At 50.5% G+C, this 21,013-nt stretch overlaps 2 protein-coding genes across 2 annotated transcripts; both read left to right on the top strand.

Annotated features, from left to right (window-relative positions):
• The first annotated feature begins 4,063 nt into the window (after nucleotides 1–4,063).
• On the top strand, nucleotides 4,064–4,966 carry FFAR1 (free fatty acid receptor 1). Its single transcript, XM_030874759.2, has one exon. The coding sequence runs from the start codon at nucleotides 4,064–4,066 to the stop codon at nucleotides 4,964–4,966; it is 903 nt and encodes a 300-aa protein (XP_030730619.1).
• A 3,829-nt stretch (nucleotides 4,967–8,795) lies between these two features.
• On the top strand, nucleotides 8,796–9,836 carry FFAR3 (free fatty acid receptor 3). Its single transcript, XM_030874548.1, is given in 3 exon segments — nucleotides 8,796–9,282; nucleotides 9,356–9,541; nucleotides 9,544–9,836. Coding segments are annotated over 3 exon segments (966 nt in total).
• The last annotated feature ends 11,177 nt before the right edge of the window (nucleotides 9,837–21,013 follow it).

Genomic DNA, 21,013 nt, shown 5'->3' with positions numbered 1-21,013 from the left:
TTTTTCTGGCCGCGCCACGTGACTTGCAGGATCTTAGTGCCCTGACCAGGGATTCCCCCCAGGCCCCGACAGTGGAAGTCCTAACCACTGGACCGCCAGGGAACTCCCTGGTTTGAACTGTCGTGAGCACCTTCCACGTTTGTGGAGAAAGGGAAGGCTTCGAGAACTGTCGAAATGAGAGGGCAAGGGTCTGGGGACCAGTATCATTCAACCATTTATCCAGCAAACACCTACTGAACACCTCCCACTGCATCCACCACAGAGCCAGTTGTGGGGGTACAAAAAAGATACAACATGGTCCTAATCTCGGGGGTCTCTAGTCTAGGTGTCCAGAGGGTTTTAGGAGCTGAAGGACCTAAAGGCAGCCGCCAGCCTGATGAGGTCTGGCGCGGGCTCCCTGGCAACCAGCGGATGACTTCCCATCCTGGACCTGAGCCTGACTGCTGACATCAACCTACTTCATGACCAATTGCCCGAGAGATGTGGCTGTCATCAGGCCCTGCTGAGGTGTGCACAGCAGGTGACTGGGCAGCGCTGGGGCTAGAACACAGGCAGCCCCCGACCCAGCCCCGGACCTCACCGTCCTCTTGGAGCCTAGACAATTGACCATTCGTCTGACTTGCTGAGTCCCTGCTAGGTATGCAACAAGCAGCGGACAAAGCACACAGAAAGCGTTGCCTTCACTGATCAACCTTCTAGTGGAGGAGCCGGCAAATCTGACGTGGCCGAGTCGTGGGTGCTTGGAGGAAACCACAACGCAAGATGAAAGCAGAGAGGCTGGAGCAGGGGAGGGGCCCGTTTGGATGCAGGGATCAAGGGAGGTCCTCTGAGGAGGGGACACCTGAATTGCCAGGTGGGAGGGCCAAACAGAGAAGAGCTTGAAGACGCGCTGTCTCCCTTTATAAATTTATGTATTTATTTTTGGCTGCGTTGGGTCTTTGTTGCTGCGTGCAGGCTTTCTCTAGTTGGGGCTACTCTTCATTGCGGTGCACGGGCTTCTCATTGCGGTGGCTTCTCTAGTTGCGGAGCACGGGCTTTAGGCACGCAGGCTTCAGTAGTTGTGGCTCGCGGGCTTAGCTGCTCTGCGGCATGTGGGATCTTGCAAGACCAGGGCTCGAACCCGTGTCCCCTGCACTGGCAGGCGGAGTCTTAACCACTGCACCACCAGGGATGCCCCCTGCTGTCTCCCTTTGCACCCAGCTTTGCTCATCTACCAAATGCTTGTCACGAGAGGTGAAATGGCACTCCTGTTGACTTTTCCTCAGTTCTGTCAGTTTCTCAGTGCTTCCCAAAGACAAAATACTAAACAACAGGTTGCAAGTTCTTCTACAATTCCCAGGGAGGTGCTGGACGACACATGTAGGACTTAGAAGGGGGGTGACCAAGAATCAGTTTGGTTTGTGAGGTTTGAAAAGGAAATGAGATCATTTCTTTGGAGGGAGCCGTGGATATGCTGAGACTCTCAGGCTGCCTGCTCTGGAAGCCTGGTGGGAAGCACTTCCAGGGAACCACTCAGAGAAGCTTATTCTGGGTGACTTGGATTTGGGGGAGGACATAGGGGCCTGGTGACTGACACACACACCCAAGAAAGCTGAAGTCCAGAGAGACCATACTGTCAGCCGGAGGCAGGAGAGAGACAGACAGATAGAGAGACACGTGCACAGTCAGAGACAGAAAGAGAATCACAGAGACAGCTTAGGGCCGCTTTAAATCTCAGGAGGTCTCCTTAGAAGGGCAGGATGACCCCAACAGGGAGGTGAACGACCAAGTTCTCAGGGCCTGAGAGGAATGTTAAGCGGCCAGCTGGAGGCACGCGCCACCCAATGTCCCTACGGGTGCCCCAGGGAGGAGTCCCTCTTGACATCCGTGCAGCCCAGAGAGAGGCAGGGTGGAGACCACAGCCCGGGTACTTCAGTGCCACCGAACTCGACTTTGCTTGTTCCAGGTCTCTCCTTCTCTCCCTCCTGCCGACACAGGGAGGGTCATAAACCACCGTCATCAGGTCGGAGGGGAAAGGAGAGGGAGGATGGAGGAGCCCAAGGCCTGTGCAGGTGGGGGGAGAGTAGAAGCTCTAACTGGGAATGATGATCTCATTGTCCCACATAGTAAATGCCAAGTGGAGATGGTATGGGTGACTAGAGGGACTTATTATCTGGGAGTGAGCCTGGGCCTGCCCACAAGCTCATCCAGGAGTAGAGAAGACTAAACCCCCAGAGCCGGTTTGAACGGGCTGGCGGGGGTGGGGATGGAATAAAGTTGTGTTCTGGTTGTACCACCAACCCTGCTTTTTAGAGGTGCTGATAATTCCAAAAGATACACGCACCCCAATGTTCATTGCAGCTCTATTTACAATAGCCAGGACATGGAAGCAACCTAAATGTCCATCAACAGAGGAATGAATAAAGAAGATGTGGTACATATATACACTATGGAATATTACTCAGCCATAAGAAGGAACGAAATTGTTCCATTTGCAGAGACGTGGATGGACCTAGAGACTGTCATACAGAGTGAAGTAAGGCAGACAGAGAAAAACAAATATCGTGTATTAACACATATATGTGGAATCTAGAAAAATGGTACAGATGAACCTATTTGCAAAGCAGAAATAGAGACACAGACGTAGAGAACACATGTATGGACACCAAGGGGAGAAAGGGGCAGCGGGATGAACTGGGAGATTGGGATTGACGTATATACACTGCTATGTATAAAATAGATAACTAATGAGAACCTACTGTATAGCACAGGGAATGCTACTCAGTGCTCTGTGGTGACCTAAATGGGAAGGAAATCCAAAAAGGAGGGGATATATGTATATGTATAGCTGATTCACTTTGACATACAGCAGAAACTAACGCAACATTGTAAAGCAACTATATTCAATAAAAATTAAAAAAAAAAAAAAGGTGCTGGCTACGCACTCTTCACTCCCCCCAGGAAAAGCCCACATTTCTAACCTCTGCCCTTCCTGTGTTTGCATCATCTTGGACCCTCACCTCCTTCTGAGATGCCCCATTAGCTGCTCATCCAGGCTGTGAGTGCCTCAGGCTAATGGCCCTGCCTCCCCGCCCTTCTCTCCCTTCCGGCTCACTGCCCATCCTGGCCACCCTCCCTCAGGGGACTCCTGAGCCTCAGAGACACCTGGCAGCACCAAGAGGTGAGTCCCTCTTTCTGTGGCTTCTCTCCCCACCACAATTTTTCCCCAGATCCCCAGAAGCCTCCGCTTAGGGGGAACCCCTGAAGCTGGCTAAAGTCATTCCCTGTGACACCAGTGGGACCTCGCTTATCCCTGGACTCTCCCCGGGAGACCTCCTTCTCCTGCCCTTTGCTACAACCTACAACCCCGACTTCCCCTCGGCTAGGCGTTGCCACCAGCCCCGCACTGCCTGCTGTAGGGGAACAGCTCCTTCTCTTTCCAGGGAACTGGGGAAGGGGTGTGAACACAGGAATCTAGCTTCCTTTCCTGAGAAAAATACATACTGTCGGGATCAACTCTGTTCATTTTCTTCTTCTTTTTTTTTAAAGATGTTTTTGATGTGGACCATTTTTAAAGTCTTTATTGAATTTGTTACAATATTGCTTCAGTTTTATGTTTTGGCTTTTTGGCCACGAGGCATGTGGGATCTTAGCTGCCCAACCGGGGATTGAACCCTCAGCCCCTGCATTGGAAGGCGAAGTCTTAACCACTGGGCCGCCGGGGAAGTCCCTCAACTCTGCTCTGAATTCTCTCCACCGCTTGTCTCCCCAGAGTCTCAGAAAGCAAGAGGCCTTCCCTCTTCTGGGACCTGCGCGCCTGTGCTCCGTCTCCTCCCGTTACACCACAATCGCTCGCTTCAATTAAGGGGGCACATGGTGGAGAGAAAACAGAGGACTGACGGCTAGTGGTCCTCGCTTCTAATCCAGGCCACCTCCCCCTACCGGCGTCTGTCTCCTCAGCTATCCCACTAGATGGCTTCTCGCACCCTGAGCAAGTGCTGAAACCAGTCTGTGACTCTGGGAGCCCCCTTTCCGGGCCCTGAGATCTGGGGGCAGGGCGCCAGTGGTGCGCACGAGGGGCCCCATGCACCTGCCCCCGCAGCTCTCCTTCGCCCTCTATATGGCCGCCTTCGCGCTGGGCTTCCCGCTCAACGCCCTGGCCATCGCAGGCGCCGTGTCCCACGCCCGGCTGCGCCTCACCCCCAGCCTGGTCTATGCCCTCCACCTGGGCTGCTCCGACCTCCTGCTGGCGACGTCTCTGCCCCTGAAGGCGGCGGAGGCCCTGGCTGGGGGAGCCTGGCCCCTGCCGGCCTCACTCTGTCCTGCCTTCGCCCTGGTCCACTTCGCTCCGCTCTACGCGGGCGCGGGCTTCCTGGCCGCCCTGAGCGTCGGCCGCTACCTGGGAGCCGCCTTCCCCTTGGGCTACCAAGCCGCCCGGAGGCCACGCTATTCCTGGGGCGTGTGTGTGGCCATATGGGCCCTTGTCCTCTGTCACCTGGGGCTGGTCTTTGGGTTGGAGGCTCCAGGAGGCTGGCTGGACAATACCACCAGCTCCCTGGGCATCAGCACGCCAGTGAACGGCTCTCCAGTCTGCCTGGAGGCCTGGGACCCGGCCTTGGCGGGCCCCGCACGCTTCAGCCTCTCTCTGCTGCTCTTCTTTCTGCCCCTGGTCATCACGGCCTTCTGCTACGTGGGCTGCCTCCGGGCACTGGCCCGCTCAGGCCTGAGCCACAGACGGAAGCTCAAGGCGGCCTGGGTGGCCGGTGGGGCTCTGCTCACACTGCTGCTCTGCTTGGGACCCTACAATGCCTCCAACGTGGCTGGCTTCCTGCACCCCAGCCTCGGAGGCTGCTGGCGGAAGCTGGGGCTCATTACAGGTGCGTGGAGCGCGGTGCTCAACCCACTGGTGACCGGCTACTTGGGAGGGGTCGCTGGCCGGGGGACAACACGTGGGGCAAAAACAAACGGGGGGCCGTCCCAGAAGTAGTCAGCACTGCATGGGGGAGGGGCAGGGAGCAGGAGAGCCAGACTGCTTCTCCAGGCGCCTGGCGAGGGCTGCTCCAAAGGAACTGCAGGGCGGTTTTGCCTGGGGGGCATCCCCGGAGCCACTTATGGGAAGAACTGAGCCTGGCGGAAGATGGCATCCCAGGTGGAGAAAGAATGGAGGCCTGGAGCTGGGTCACAGGAGGAAGGTAAGCTGCCTCGGCACACGTCTGCGTGATTTCCCACCTCTGTCCGTTCCTTTTCTGCGTCCTGACTGGCCTGACTGCCAGTGTGCCCTGTGGGGAAGGAGGGAGGGAGGTCTGCTTCTAAGCCAGAGGAACTGCCGCCACTCTGATGGTCTACTTTGGGAGCTGTTACTCCAAAATCATTTCCTAGGAAAGACCATTTTGAATTTCTGAATAAGAGGCCGGAGGCAAGGTAATGACACTGTTATACCATGTGACACCCACAAGGGGGCAGCATTAGAACTGTGAACAGGACGCTGGTAGGAAAAGATGCCGGGGGAAGGGAAAACACCAGCAATACCAGAAATATACGTGACAGTCACCATGCCAAGTGCGTTACAAGTGTTGTCTCGTTTCATCCTCCCACGTTCCTTTGATTTAGCCATGCGGCTGCTGTACCGATGAGCAGACTGCTCACTGCAAGAGGGTGTCAGGCAGAGGCGCAAACACCGACTAGATTCTACCCTGTGCTTTGCTCACCAAGCCGTGGGCCTGGCCTGGGACTGCTTCCAGCCAGGGGAAGCAGCAACTTATTCTAATTTGAACAAAGGCACTCCTCAAGCAGTGCACCCTGGTGCTGGGCTGTGCTCACCTGCAGGGTGTACCTTTTCCTAATTTGCACTAAGGTGCTGCATGAGTTAGCTGTGGTCATCTTCATTTTACGGGGGTTTAGAAATTTACCCGACACCCTACAGCAAAGAAGGGGGGGGACATAGGATGTGATCCTTCCAGGAGGATCAGGGGACATTTAGAAAACTTGGGGTATCAGGGTTAACGCCTGTCCTTGTGGTCCCTTTGGCGAAGGTGAATGGTAGCACCCTGAACCCGAGAGAGAGTGGGCAGGGGACAGTGGCCGTGAGAGCCAAAAGTCTGGGCGTCTGCTCTGAGGCGAGGAGTAGGAAACAGACGTTCCTCTCATGACGATAAAGACATGAACACAGAGAAGCAAAAAAGTGGCAGCTACGTGCCTGACAAGCACGAACTGGTTTACACAAATTATCTCTTTTCGTGCCTAAATGTCTACAAGGGGAGACTCCCCTGGAGGGCCAGCGGTTAAGACCCTGCACTTCCACTATAGGGGGCACTGGTTCGATCCCTGGTCGGGGAACTAAGATCCTGCGTGCCGCGTGGTACAGCCAAAAAGAAAAAAAAAAAAAAAAACTGTCTACAAGGGCAAGGATTTTTGTTTCATTTGCTGATATATCCCCAGCAACTAGCAGAGAGCCGAGCACACGGTAGGCTTGTGGTTAATATTTGCTGAGTGAGTGAATGCTCATAACAGCCCTCCAAAGAAGTCTTATTATCCCTGTTTAAAAATATGGAAATGGGCCAGAGAAGTTCAGTCACTTGTCTGAGGCTCTGCCGAAGCCAGAAACAAGTCTGTTCTCTGCGCAGTGGTGACATCAGAGGATTTCAGCCGAAGGCCGAACTCCAGCCCAGGCAGCTCCTCCTGTAACACGAGAACCACTCTCCCTTCCACAGCACCGGAGCACCTGCTGGTGACGGGCCACATCTTCCAGTGACTTGTGCCTCCTCCACTTAGGGGAGATTTCAGTTCCTCCCTGGGGCTCCGCATGACCCACCCCCAGCATCCTCTGGTGACCCTCGCCCCTTGGGCCCTGAACCTTCTACCAGTGCCCCAGCAAGTCAAGCCTGTGCACCGCCCCCGTTCCCTCTGCTTGCGCTGTTTGCTCCAGGGGCTCTCAGCCTCTGTGTTATTGATGTCTTTATTATCCTCCCACCACTGAGACCCCCCCCCCGCCCCGAGACTGCTGTACTTCTTGTTTTTTCACTGCTGTACTTCTAACAACTTATTTGAGATAAAATTTACATATCATAAAATTCACCCACTTTAAATGTACAATTCCGTGATCTTTAGTAAATTTACCAAGGTGTGGATTATATTATATCACGATAGTCCAATTTAGGACATTTTTATCACCCCAGGAAGATCCCTCATATTCACTTACCGTTAATCCCATTTCCACTCTCAGTCCCCAGGCCCCCAGGAATCTACCTTCTGTCTCTACACATTCGCCTATTCCGGACATTTCATAAAAATGGAAACATACATGGTCTTCTATGTCTGGCTTGTTTCACCTAGCACAATGTTTTTAGGTTTATCTGTGTTACGGTATACATGGGTATTTCATTCCTTTTCATTGCCAAATAGTATTCCATTTTATGACTATACCACATGGTTTATCCGTTCATTGGCTGATAGACCACTAGGTGATGTTTCCACTTTTTGGTTATTATGACTAATGCTATTATGAACATTTATGAGCCAGTCTCTGCGTGGACATATGTTTTCATTTCTCTTAAGTAGATACCTATAGCAGAATCGGGTTACGTGGTATGAGGATTCCCATTTCTCCACATCCTCACCAACACTTGGTATTATCTGATTTTTTTGTTTGTTTGTTTATAGCCACTCTAGTGGGTGTATGAAATGGTATCTCATTGCACTCCATAAATATTTGAATGAATAAGTAAATACTCTCTGAAGCTGGACAGACGTTTGAATCCTGGTGGTGATACTTAACAAGCGGTATTACCTGGAGTGAATCACTTCCCCACTGTGAGGATTTCAAGACATAAGGTGATGCCCTGAGAAGCAGTGGGTCTTCCATGGAGTATGTGCCCACTGAAAGGTAGTCGTCATCATCATTGCCACCAACGTTAATATTATTACTATCAGCCCAGAGACAAGCCCACTCGAGTGGCTGGCAGACGGCATCTGTCAAGGGCTCACCGTACTTATCACTTAACTTAGCCTTTGACACATATTAACGCTTTAAGGTACACAAGCCTATGAGATTGGTTATGACTATCCCTGTTTTATAGATGAGAAAGCAGAGCTACAGAGGGCTTAAGTCACTTGCCCCAAATCACAGAGTTAGTAAGTGATAGGACCAGCATTGCACCCAAGCCCCGGCTCCAGAGCCCAAGCTCTACAGCACTGTATCACACTTCCTACCCTTACAACAAGGCAAACCGGTTGAGCGCCATTCTAGAGGAGCAGATACAATTCAAGTAGGGGATCAGAGGGAAGAAGACGCTGTCTGCTCGTCCCATCTCAGGCTGCTGGGGAGCGAGGCGCGCAGGCGGTCGTGGAATTTGCCCCTCATTTTGTGGACTGGGCCGGCACTGCTCACAGAGCTAACGGCATCTTTTGTGCCATTGCTCGGCAGTGAGTGACATCATGGGCACTGCCAGGTTTTTATCAGTTCTGCCAGATAATAGCTCACCGGACTTGTTCTAGAGGAGCCGGCGAGTTGCTGAGCGGCAGAGAACTTGGGTTCTCAAAGCAGCAGGTAAGCACAGGACCCTGAGGGGCTCTGTGGACGGCACCTTGGTGCTTAGAGAAAGGAAACAGCAGACAGGGTGTGACCAGGAAGAGAGGGACAGGAAAGGGATAGGAGCCAGGCTATGACCAGGAAGACAGGCAGGCTGACCCCGCTGGGGAAAGCACTGGGGGCATGAGGGAGTGAGGCTGGCGATGACGTTCCCTTATGATAGCTGAGAAGCGGATGGTGCAAGACGCCCACCCAGACTGTCATCTCTGTCCCTCTCTTGCTAGTGGCCATGACCACAAACACCAGCTCAGACCGGTCCTTCTTCCTCGGCAATCACGGGCTCCACTGCTCCATGTACCTCTTCACCTTCCTCACGGGGCTTCCCCTGAAGCTGGAGCCCCTGGTGATCCTCGTGGACCAGCTGCAGCGCTGTCCGGCGGCCGTGCGCGTGCTCTTGCTGAACCTGACCCCATCGGCCCCGCACACTGGTGCTCTTCCTGCCATTCCACGTGGTGAAGGCATGCGCTGGCCCCTGCCCTTCATCTTCTGCCCCTTCTCCAGATTCCTCTTCTTCACCACCATCTATCTCCCGTCCCTCTGCCTGGCAGCTGTGAGCGATGAGTGCTTCCTGAGCGTGGCCTACCCCGTTTGGTACCAGACCCAGCCAAGGCCGGGACAGGCTGGCCTGGTCAGCAGGGCCTGCTGGCTCCTGGCCGCCGCTCACTGCAGTGTGGTCTATGTCACTGAATTCTCGGGGCGCTCCTCCCCCACCCAGGGTATCAACGGGACCTGCTACCTGGAATTCTGGAAGGATCAGCTGGCGGGACCTGCTACCTGGAATTCTGGAAGGATCAGCTGGTGGGACCTGCTACCTGGAATTCCGGAAGGATCAGCTGGCCTTTCTCCTGCCTGTCCAGCTGGAGATGGCTGCGGTCCCTTTTGGGGTGCCCCTGCTCATCACCAGCTACTGCTATAGCCGCCCGGTGTGCATACCCGCTAAGGGAGCCAGCCAGCGCCGGCGGAAGAGGGTGGTAGGCTCACAGCAGCCATGCTGTTCAACTTTCTCGTCTGCTTTGGGCCCTACAACGTGTCCCATGCTGTGGGCTACACCCAGGGTGAAAGCCCGAAGTGGAGAAGTTCCGTGCTGCCCCTCAACACCCTGAACTCCTGTGTCGACACCCTTTACTATTTCTCATCGTCTGGGTTCCAAGCTGACTTCCAGGGGCTGCTGGGGAGGCTGACTGGAGCCTGTGGCCCTTGGTGGCAGGAAGGCAGCGTGACACTGAAGAGTGAAGGAGAGGGGCCGCCACAGGAGCTGTCTAACATATAGGGGGGCTCTGGAGCGGGTGGCCAGGTGGACTGGCCTGCAAAACAGATCATCCCTGGGGCAGTTCCAAGCTCAAGTCAGGCAGCACCTGGGAGAGGCAGGCTGGGGACGGGCACTGTTTGGGTCAGAGCAGGTACCCAGCCTTAGCCCAGCTCTTGATCTCGCCACGCTACCCTCCCTTCTCGTGCCCCAACACGCTCAGGGGGCGGTCACAGTGAGAGAGAACTCTGGAGAATAAGGAGCTCCCCGGGGCAGCAGGCGAGCTCCTGGGCTTTGCTGAAGGTGAAGGAGGAGCTGACAGCAGCGTCCAGGGTCTGAGGGAGCTGCCCAGTGACTTGGGACAGGAGAGAGGAAGAATCTGTCCTTCAGAACTACCGACTCAGCTGGGCAGGAATGGGGACACAGGACTCCAGGAATGAGGGAGCACCCTGCTGTGACATGCGCTCTTCCAGCAAGTTTCCACTGTTCAATAAATTCAGACTTTCAGGGACATTCATGAAAAATGACAGAAGAAAAATTACCTGAATAAACTTGGTAGCAAGCAAAAGAGAATGGTTTTTTCTTAATCTTTTTTTTTTTTTATGGTGTGTGTGGGTGGTGTATGTGAGTGTACCTTAGGTGGTGTTGATGGATGGAAGGATAAAACACGAAGACTCTGAAGGAGAAGTGTTAAACTATAAGATGCCTAGTTGCTGGGAGAGGATTTGGATCAGAAGAATAAAAGTAATAGCGAACCCATCTTAAGGGCTTAGCCTGACATCGTCTTTAATCTTCTCAGTAGCCGTGAGGCAGGTACTATGACTCTTCCTGTTCTACAGGTGAGGGAATGGGCCCGGCGAGGTGAAGTCTCTCACCTGAGATCCCATAGCCAATAAGTGATGGAAGCAGGCCTGGAAGCTGAAATTAGTTGACTCTGAAACTCAGGTCCCTGAGCCACTCTGCCACCAGCTGTGTGTCATCTGCCGTGACTGGGCCCAGCCGAACTTCCAGAGTCAGCTGAGGCAGTCTGACCTCAGGACAAATGTAAACAGGCCACAATGAGAAGCGTAACTAGATGCAAAGCAGATCGACTGTGTAGACACATCCTCCTCCCAGTAAAGAAACCCTCTTGGAAGAAAAATAAATGAAGAGAATTAGTTAGCCCAGTTGACTTCGGGTTACTACAAAGACAAGTGTGTGCTCTTAAGAGGTGTTTTTATCAAAGTGTGATCACTTAGTAATTTTTCGTTTCCCACTGCGGGGTGGCGCATTAGAAAGCATCGGTCTGGGCCTCCTCCCCCGGGAAAGCAACCAGAGAAATGCTGGCGCCTGTTCGCACTGTCAACTTTATTATTTTTTTTTCTAGTTTGTTTTTTCTTTTTTTTTCTTTTAATGACAAACCAAGAAGTCTCTTATTTTTTTATTTTGGCCGCACCGCACAGCATGTGGGATCTTAGTTCCCTGACCAGGGATCAAACCCGCGCCCCCCGCAGTGGAAGCTCGCTCGGAGTTTTAACCACTGGACCGCCAGGGAAGTCCCGGTCAGCTTTAGTTCGAAAACATTTATGGTGCACTTACTGTGTGCAAATGGCTGCGCTCAGAACTTCCGGGATTTCAATACTAACGTCTTTAGCATCTGTTTTCTCCCTGAGGTTAAGGTCGCTGGGGAATGAGGACTGGCTGTGGATGGGGACTGGGTCTCAGGTGGAGGGAGAGAGACATCGTCTCTGTACAGAGATGAAGGCATGAGCTCTCCCTCTGTCCCATGGCTCATCTGTCTGTCCTAAGGCACTCAGACCTTGATGTGAACATGGGTCTGAGTGGTTCAGAAAGGGCACAGTGGTGACGTGGAGTCTTGCAGCTCCAGGAGTGCTAGCAAGGACCCACGAGTGAGGACAAAGAAGAGTTGGAAACCCCGCATTCCAGAGAGAGCCATGGAGAACAGGAGTCTGACTCCTCCCCAGAGTTGACACCGAGGAAGAAGAGGCAGCTCAGCTGGCTTTGCTGCCCCCTGCTGTCACCCAGGACCCCACCCCTACCCCAGTCTGTGTACGCTGAAGGCTGACGGGTGGGGAGGATGAAAAGTCATCAGAGGCTGGGTGGTGGTGAGGGCAGAGTTGTCGTGTTCTCCATATCTCTCGGAAGTCAAGGGAAAGGGGTGCTCGAGGAGTAGAGCACGTGTTCTGGGGCAGCTGCCCTGTGCCCATCTAAGCAGAGGAGGGAGACGGGCAGAGAGATGGTGTGGGCGCGTCTGTGTGAATGACGGGGCACCAGGCACTCTCCCCATCTGGCAGACCAAGCAGGTATGAGGCTCCCGTGGATGAGGGCATCGCAGGAACAGGGCTGAGTGGGGGAGTTCTGGGGTGCTGGGAGAGGTCAAACCAGGTTGGGTCTCCCAAGACCGAGGTCAGAAGAACTCAATTCTAGCTGCCAAAGAGAGCCAGCATCCGGGTACCTGACTCACAGCAGACACCAAAAGCTATTCAGTATTAGCTAAAGCACTGTTGCTCAAACTTTTGTATCCTTGTTCCCTCAAGGAGCCTTCTAGGATCTTTTCCTCCTACTCAGTACCTTCCCCTCCCTGCCCATGAAATTTTGATACAACAGACATACCATGTATCTGTTTGTGTGTGTGCCTTTTGGAAGGCCACAAACCACTGTAAGACTTTTTGGCTCCCCCAGAACTAATTTTCACATCTTTGGGAGCAATACTGCCTGTTCTGAGAACGCATGAGCTAGATAACAGGTCTCCTCACTCACAGAGTGATGAAGCCTGTCTCACACAACTGCAGTCCAGCAAAGTTCATTTTCTTGCTGGAGCAAAGGAGACCACACTCCAGAGGAAGCGTGGGGCATCTCACGAAAGAAGAGACGGCGTTATTAGAGGTTTGGGGTAAGGGTGACGTTGAGGTGATGCTTTGATGAAGTTGTGTTTGATAGGCTCAAAGCACAGCAGGCCTGGGTGGAAAGAGGTCAATTTCAGGCCTGGGCTGAGAAGTAGACCCAGGGTCCGATTCTTTGGAAAATACAAAATAAAGATAAAGGTAGAATTTCGTGCCTGAAAACTCCTTATCTGATGCTGGGGGGGCTGAAAAGCAAGGCTGCTTCTCTGTGTCACAGGTTCCCGCCCAGAGCCTGCAAGCAGCAGAGGAATGATGGGATTCCATTCTCACTGATGGGATTTCAAATAGCCACGTTGCTGACAGTCTGTGATTTTATTTTATTTATTTATTTTAAATTTATTATTATTATTATTCTTTTGGCCATGCCACACAGCTTGTGGGATCTTAGTTCCCTGACCAGGGACCGAACCCAGGTCCCGGCAGTGAAAGTGCACAGTCCTAACCACTGGACCACGAGGGAGTTCCCAGTCTGTGATTTTTAGAGAACTAGGTCTCTTAGCAGTATAATTTTGTTAATTAACAAAACAAGTTTTTAAAGGTTTATAAAAGGGAGTCATTGATGGCCATGGGAGTAGGAACCTTTCCCTCTTAGAAGGAAGTGTCCCCCCACAAAACCTAGGGCAGTGTAACCCAGAAGGATGGGAAGAAGTGTAGACTAGATTCATCTCTGCCATAGGTTCCCTGGGCCACAGGTCAAGTCTCAGTTCGTAGGAGAATGGGGAGGAGGCTAGGAGTTTTAAATCACCAAGCGTGACCAGAAGCCTAGGAAAGCCACTCAAGAAGTCATTAAGAAATTGGCAAAGATGGTCCACCGCAGCCTGACTGAAGGCCGTGAGTGTTGAAACCACTGCAGCTCAGACTATCCATGAACCAGTGTCAGTCAGAGTAGGGCAGAGGGGCAGGCAGGAAGCAGGGAGGCACAGGGAGGTGGCTGACTTGATAACTTTTCCTGAGCTGAATACATCACCTGTGACCAGAATCTTAGGATAGTTTAGCAAGTCTGTGTATGTGCCCGGTGGGGCAAGGGAAGCTGTGATGCAAAGCAGGAGAAGTAAATCTGCTTCACTTGGACCCTGCGAAGGGGCAAAAAGTAGACCAGGTTAGGGTTGGGGGAGAGGGGGTGGGAGGTGAAGAACAGATGGGGGTAGGTAGGAACAAGAAGACTGGGAGTCTGCAAAATTAGTTGCAAAAATCATCCAAAAGGAAGAAGCAGAGCAGCAATAGGAAGTAGAAAGAGGGTTTCCCTGGTGGCGCAGTGGTTGGGAGTCCGCCTGCCGATGCAGGGGTCACGGGTTCGTGCCCCGGTCCGGGAAGATCCCACATGCCGCGGAGCGGCTGGGCCCGTGAACCATGGCCACTGAGCCTGCGCGTCCGGAGCCTGTGCTCCGCAACGGGAGATGCCGCAACAGTGAGGGGCCCGCGTACTGCTAAAAAAAAAAAAAAAAAGGAATTAGAAAGAGACGTGGTAGAAAAGTCAGGCCATAGATTCTGGGAGAGGAGAATCAGAGGTGAAAGACAGAGGCTAGGGTGGGGAAACAAATAGAGTAAAATAGTGTGAGAAAGTGTTCAACTTTTTACCTTCCTCTCTCTCACATGACCCCTCTGGTTGAAAAAAAAAGGCCAAAGCAATACAGGTAGTTGTGGCAGCTAAAACTCTGCAAAGAGAAGTGAGAAGCTTGCTGAGTTCTCTTTAAGGCCAGTTCTGAAAAATCATATGGAGGGAGATCAGGGCATCAAGATGGTGGCCCATATTCTGGGAGAAGGATGCTGGGGTCACATACCAGGAGAAGAATTGGCTAGAATGAACGAAATCTGATAAACACTGTTGGAAGTGGGAAGGTGCATGGAGCTGGAGGCATGGAACTAGGGGAGAGAAAATGTTACAGAAGAGGAAATGGGGTAGAGAAATATTCTTGGAAGAGAGTGATTTTACTGAATTCAGACTAGAAGGGTACAGTGAGACAATTAAACCAATCATCCCCAGTTGCAGATCCCCCAGCCCGAGGGGTTGAATCGTAATTGGAACTAGTCATGACAATCTCCTTCCCCTTTATCGGTGACTGGTCTCAGGATGGACACATGACCCAATTTTAGCCAAAAAATGGTAAGAAGTCTGCTGAGGGTCTCTGAGAAAGATAGTCCTTCTTACTAGAAGAGACAGATGTGTGAGGAGCTGCCCTCTCCCTTCCTGGTCTGGAAGATTTTACGTGAGGATATGATACTTGGAGCTACAGCAACCGTTTGGGGGCCGTAAGACCACATACTTGAAGAAGAAAGGTAACAAGCTAAAGGTGGCAGAGAAGAAGGATGGAAAGGGCCTGGGCCCTTGATGAACTTGTTGAGCTGGGATGACCACCTCCAATCATCCCTATGGCTGACTCACTATTGGCCAGATATTCTCTAACTTGCAGCCAAACGCATCTTAACTCTAATGGATAAGAAGCTGTACCTCAGCATCCTATATCCTACTGGAAACTACCCAGTGATGTCTTCTTTTATTTTAACTTGTTTTATGATCCTGGAATTTCTAAACTCTATTTGCTTTGTAGGAGTTATGAAATCTTAGTGTTTATCCTACCTATTATGGCTGTACTTAGGGGAGATTTCTTATGGTTCCAGTCAGTAGCTCTGGCATCAAAATATTGGGACACCCCATGATTCAGAAGGGGGCTTTTGAGAGCTGGCTGGCTGGGGCTACATGGACATAGCACTACAAGACAAAGAACAGAACACTGGATGGGCACTTTCTAAGGTCGAGTATCATCTGATAGTCTCCACTGCAAGCTCTCCTCCTTTTATTGATAAAAATTCCCATGTTATCAGATTTTTGAAAATTTTATATTGAAGTATAGTTGATTTACAGTGTTGTGTTAGTTTCAGGTGTCGAGCAGAGAGATTCAGTTATACACATACATGTATCTATTCTTTTTCAAATTCTTTTCCCATTTAGGTTATTACAGAGTAGAAGCAGAGTTCCCTGTGCTATACAGTAGGTCCTTGTTTGTTATCTACTTTAAATATAGCACTATGTATCTATCAACCCCAAACTCCCAATCTATCTCTCCACCCCCTTTTCTCCCCTGATAACCGTAAATTCATTCTCTAAATCTGTGAGTCTGTTTCTGTTTTGCAAATAAGTTCGTCTGTATCATTTTTTTTAGATTCCGCATATAAACGATTTCATATGATATTTGTCTTTCTCTGTCTGACTTACTTCACTTAGTATGATAATCTCTAGGCCCATCCATGTTGCTGCAAATGGCATTATTTCAGTCTTTTTAATGGCTGAGTAATATTCCATTGTATATATGTACCTCATCTTCTTTTCCCATTCATCTGTCGATGGACATTTAGGTTGCTTCCACATCTTGGCTATTATAAACAGCACTGCAATGAACATTGGGGTGCATGTATCCTTTCAAACCATGTTTTCCTCTGGATATATGCCCAGGAGTGGGATTGCTGGATCATATGGTAGCTCCATTTTTAGTTTCTTAAGGAACCTCCATACTGTTCTCCAATATGGGATCTTGATTGCCATGGAAACAAGAAAGGATTGAATGAGTGGGATGGAGATTATGAACGGTGCTCCCTGTGGAAGGGTACTTGGCCCTGCGCAGGGTACTTGGCCTTACGCAGTGTTCTTAGAAACAGGAGAGCAACCCAGTCTTCGTACCCATGGAGTCACCATCACACACGCCCTGCCCATATGAAGATGAGGAGATGTGTTCCTGGATACCTAATTTACTACTTGTAATTTATGCACAATCATGGGCTTGCAACTCACCGATTCCCTTGTCCCCTCACCCCTTCCTAATAATTGTTTTCTAGCAGTTCTCTACGCTTAGAGCACAACCCACTCTTCTAGGGTGTTCCCTAAAAGCCTCCACTAAAATAACTCCTTGTTTGCTTACGCTTTGGAAAACGAGCAAATTATTTGCTGTAAATCAAGAGGTCAGCCAGAAAAAAAAAAAAAAAGTAAGCAGGAAAGTTCACTGCAAAGTGAACTGAACAAACAGGCCAGCAGGTTTTCGCACCGACTGCCGGTACCGGCAGCACTCCTGCTGCTGCATGCCGACCACATGCCAACCAGCCTGGTGAGGAATCGCCCAGTTCAAAGACACAGGAGGGCTTTGGAGGCATCACTTCTGAGGTTACGGGCAGCAGGGTCCTCCTAGGTATTACTCAGGAGGATGAGAGCCTCTCTCTATACACAAAGTCTGCATGCAAATATTCGGGGCAGCTTTAATCATAATAGTCCCAAACTGGAAACGGCCCAGGTGTCCATCAAAAGAGAATGGATTTTAAATCTGTGATGTAGCCATGCAACGGAACACTACTTGGCAATAAAAAGTAACAACCTGCCCATATAGATAACAGTATAGCCTCTGACTGTGATATTGCCATTGATAATGAATACATATTTGGTCTTCATCCCCATGTCTGGCACAGAGCTCTTAAAACCCTTAGAATTTCCTAAGTGATGAGAGCAACAAGGGTGTCTTTTGTTAAGCTAATAAGGTGGCTTTTGGATCCCCGCCTAAGGATGAGGGCTGATTGCCGGTGGGACCAACTATGTGATTGGAGGGTTGGAACTTTCAGTCCTGCCACCCCTCACCTCCAGGGATGGGAGAGGGGCTGGAGGTTGAATCAGTCACCAATGGCCAATGATTTAATCCATCTTACCTTTGTAAATGAAGCCACCATAAAAACCAGAAAGGATGGATTCTGGGGGGCTTCTGGGTGGCAACTTGGGGAAAGCGGTGTGCTGGGAAAGGGCATGGAAGCGACTCACTCTCTCTGGGTAGACAGTGTCAGAATTGAGTTGAATTGTAGGACACTCAGCTGGTATCAGGGGAACTGCTTGGTGGCGTGGGGGAAATGACACCCCAGGTTGGAATTGGTACCAGAACCCCTTTAAGGGACAGAAAGCATATAGTGGTTGTCAGGGGTTGTGGATGTGACAGGGAGGGGATTGGCTGGGGGGGATACCAGAGGGACATTTTAGGGTGATGGAAAATCTTCCATAACTTGATTGGGGTAGGAGTCACACAGATTTGTCAAAACTTAGTGAACTCTATGCTTAAAATGGATGCTAAGATGCAAATTAAGCCTCAATAAAAAGAAGTTGATTAAAAATGTGGTAACCCCTCACCTCTGGGCCCATATGATAGGTGTACATACCATCATCAAAAACATCTTCTCAAAAAAAAAAAAAAAAATCTTCTCAAGTTTCAATAAGTCAAGCAGGCGTCTGCTTTCACCGTGCCACACTCTGCAGCAGTTCGGACGGCTGTGGAACAACCCAGGTTACACAAGAGGGCAGACACCATGGTGCAAACAGGTGATCGATGGCAACCAGCTCTTGACGCTGGAGATCCGCAGGGAGCAGTAAGGCCTATGGCCGCCTGGACAGTGCACGGCCCATCTGAATTCAACTCCTGTCTTGGTACCACGCAGGGCTGTGGACTCCATGTTGCCATACCTTCCAGTCTTTCAAGTTGGAGATCCAGCTGTTGCTGCTGTTTTGGAAATTTGATCTTCTTTTAAGCTGATAACCCATTCAAAATGTGAAAGGATTGTGTGTGGTGAAAACAAACCAGAACCGAGGGCTGTGGACAGCTCCTAGGCTCCCAGTTTGTGGCCTCTGCAGCAGTGGAGGTTGAGGAGGGTTCAGGTGTTGAGGATGGATGGGTAGGGAAGGAAGCAGGAGGAAGTGTCATTTTGCCATAAGCGCGGCTCAGAGAAAAATGTTTCCCAGATCTGATGGCAAACAGCCGCAAAGACCTGCTGACTTTCTAAAATCATTCTTATGAGTCCCTCGTTCTCATTTAGAAGTCCCTGTCTACCTCAGCAGCCCTCCTCACAGGGAAGGTCCCTGGAGGACAGTCAGTCAGAGGAGACGCACTCCTAATACCCCACGATCCCCGGATCCCTCCATCTCGACCCTGGCTCCTCCTCCTGCCCCCACTCTCTGGAAGGCATTGTTCATTGTTCTGGAAGGTTCTCCCCTTTTGTTCTTGCCCTACACCCTCTCCCCAGGTGTTCTTTTTTTTTTTTTTTTTTTGGTCGTGCTGGGTCTTAGTTGCAGCTCACTGGCTCCTTAGTTGCAGCTCACGGACTCCTTAGTTGTGGCATGCATGCGGGATCTAGTTCCCTGACCAGGGATCGAACCCAGACCCCCTGCGTTGGGAGCTTGGAGTCTTAGCCACTGGACCACCAGGGAAGTCCTCCCCGGGTGTTCTAATTCACTACCATGGCTTTAATCATTGATGACTCCCAAATCTCTACCTCTGGCCCCAGACTCCTTTGTATCCAGCTGTGTCCAGGGAGCATCCCAACTTCACAAGTCCAAACCGAACTTTTCATTCCATCCCCCAAATCTGGTCCCATCGCCCAGCCTATTCCACCTCTGTAAATGGTGGAATCTACCTTTCTGCCCATGCCAGAAACCTGGGAGTCATTTTTTTTAAACAATTTAATTTTCTTATTTTTAAAATAATCATACTTTAAAAAGGAACTTTTTTCAGGGAGAGCTGTACAGTTCTGTGAATTTTAACACACATAGATTCCTATAACTACACCACGATCAAAATAAAAAGGGGGCGGAGTCCCATCCTGCGCTCACCCCTAACCACTGACAACCACAGATCTTCTCCCCATCATCATGGTTTCACCTTTCCAAGGATGTCACGAAAACGAAATCCTATAATTTTAAACTTTTGAGACTGGCTTCTTTCACTCACTAAACATTCATGCACAGTTTTCTGTGTGGATATAAGTTTCCATTTCTCTAGGTCAAATATCCAGGAGAAGGATGGCTGAGTCATATGGTAATTGTATGTTTAACTTTTTAAGATACCTTCAGTCTGTTGGCCAGAGAGGCTGTACCTTTCTCCATTCCCTCTGGCAATCTATGAGAGATGCAGGTGGTCCACATGCTTGCCAGCACTTGGGGGTGTTTTAGCATTTTTATTTTAGCCCTCCCGATAGGCGTAGAGTGGTCAGGAAGCCATTTTGGATGTCCTCTCCCTTACCACCCACATACAATTCACCATCAAGTCCTCCTGGTTCTGTCTCCAGAATATATCCTGTATGAATCTACTTCTCTCCAACTCCACGGCAGCCGTTACCTCTCACCTGGCCTACTGCAAAAGCTTCCAGCCCAGTCTTTCTTTTTGTCCTCATCGCGATCAGTTCACACCACGCCCATCTGGCCCTGACTCTCTCTCCAGGCTCCTGCGACGCCTTCACTGATATCACTCTGCAGGCCTGACCTCAAGCTCTTAATCTCTGCACACAGTTTCCTTCACACTTTGCTTGGCTGACTGATCCCCTTCTTTCAGGTTTTCTCTCCAATGTCATTCTTTAGAGAGACGTTCCCTGATCACCCAATTTCAAGTAGCCCTCACCTCCCTTGAGGTGCTGTGACAGTTTGACTTACATACTTGTCTGTTCGTTTCATATGTGATTCCTCCCTCTAGACTGAGAAGCCCTTGACAGCAGTCATCATGTCTGTTTTACTCATTACGGTATAGCCAGGTGCCTAAAACTGAACCTGGCACAGAGCAGGCATTTGGTATTTGATAAACAAATGAATGAATAATAAAAAGAATCTCTGATTTTCCACTATTATAAATAATGCTACCAGGAACATCCTTTTACATAAATGCTGGGCATTTGTACATTTCCTGAAAGTGGTACTGCTGTATTAAATAGTATATACATTTGAAATTTTTATAAATATTGACAAATTACCTTCCCTGGCTGAATCAATCTTCTCTCTCCTAATAGTCTATAAGACTCCATAATCCTGCCAACAAGGAAAAATATCATATTTTAATTTTTTTTTTTAATTAAAATTTAATAAATCAGTGTATTAGTCAGGGCCCTCCAGAGAAATGGAACCAAAGTGTATATACATCGAAAGAGATTTATTTAAGGAGTTGGCTCATATGACTGTTGTGGTTTGGTGAGTCTAGAATCTGATGGAGGAGGCCAGTAGGCTGGAGACTCAGGAAGAAGTTGCTGTTCAACTCCAAAGGCTGTCTGCTGGGAGACTAGGAAGAGCTGATGATGCAGGTGAGGTCTGGTGGAGAATTCCCTCTTGCTCAGGAGAGATCAGCTTTTTTTTTTTTTTTTTTTTTTTGTGGTACGCGGACCTCTCACCGTTGTGGCCTCTCCCGTTGCGGAGCACAGGCTCCGGACGCGCAGGCTCAGCGGCCATGGCTCACAGGCCCAGCCGCTCCGCGGCATGTGGGATCTTCCCGGACCGGGGCACGAACCCACGTCCCCTGA

This window comes from Globicephala melas, chromosome 19, assembly GCF_963455315.2.
Source record: "Globicephala melas chromosome 19, mGloMel1.2, whole genome shotgun sequence".
Taxonomy (NCBI): Eukaryota; Metazoa; Chordata; class Mammalia; order Artiodactyla; family Delphinidae; genus Globicephala; species Globicephala melas.
The sequence above is the reverse complement of the archived record's forward strand: the minus strand, read 5'-3'. Positions and strand labels throughout refer to the sequence as shown.

Coding starts and splice junctions, on each gene's coding strand:
- FFAR1 (XM_030874759.2), top strand. CDS start 4,064: ATGCACCTGCCCCCGCAGCTCTCCTTCGCCCTCTATATGGCCGCCTTC.